The sequence below is a fragment of the Calidris pugnax genome, unplaced genomic scaffold (genome assembly GCF_001431845.1).
Source record: "Calidris pugnax isolate Ruff unplaced genomic scaffold, ASM143184v1 scaffold37, whole genome shotgun sequence".
In the NCBI taxonomy this organism is placed as follows: domain Eukaryota; kingdom Metazoa; phylum Chordata; class Aves; order Charadriiformes; family Scolopacidae; genus Calidris; species Calidris pugnax.
The window spans coordinates 89,239-89,744 of record NW_015090816.1 but is presented as its reverse complement, the minus strand read 5'-3'; the positions used below and the strand labels follow the sequence as shown (position 1 = coordinate 89,744).

The following is a 506-nucleotide window of genomic DNA, read 5'->3' as shown; positions in this document are numbered from 1 at the left end:
GTGCGGATCGCCATCTGCCAGGGACACCCCGTCTACGTGGTGAGCGCCGGCTTCGAGGGCTTGTCCAAGGGGCAGGTAAGGGGGACGGCGGGTTTCCTTGGGGGGTTTTGGGCTTGGAGGGGGGTCCCCCAGCCCCAAAACTGAGCACCGGTGCTTGCAGGTCCGCGAGGTGGGCTGGCACGACGTGGCGGGCTGGCTGGGACGCGGAGGGTCCATGCTGGGCACCAAGAGGTAAGTGCCGCCCCAGGGGGGGATGGGGGACATAGGGGAGGGGACACCGCTGGCCCCAGGGACTGTAGGGACCTCCCCATCCTCACCCCGCGGGCCACAAGGATGGTCAGGGGGATGGAGCACCTCTGCTACGAGGACAGGCTGAGGGAGCTGGGGTTGTTCAGCCTGGAGAAGAGGAGGCTCCGGGGAGACCTAATAGCAGCCTTCCAGTACCTGAAGGGGGCTACAGGAAGGCTGGGGAGAGCCTGTTTACAAAGGCCTGTAGTGACAGGACG

At 66.2% G+C, this 506-nt stretch overlaps 1 protein-coding gene across 1 annotated transcript in view; it reads left to right on the top strand.

Moving 5' to 3' along the window:
- Positions 1-506, top strand: part of PFKL (phosphofructokinase, liver) — a 15,909-nt gene that overhangs the window by 12,433 nt on the left and 2,970 nt on the right. Inside the window, exon 22 of the mRNA XM_014939693.1 lies at positions 22-75. Within this exon, the coding sequence (XP_014795179.1) occupies positions 22-75 (54 nt within the window). The remainder of the gene's footprint in view (positions 1-21; positions 76-506) is intronic.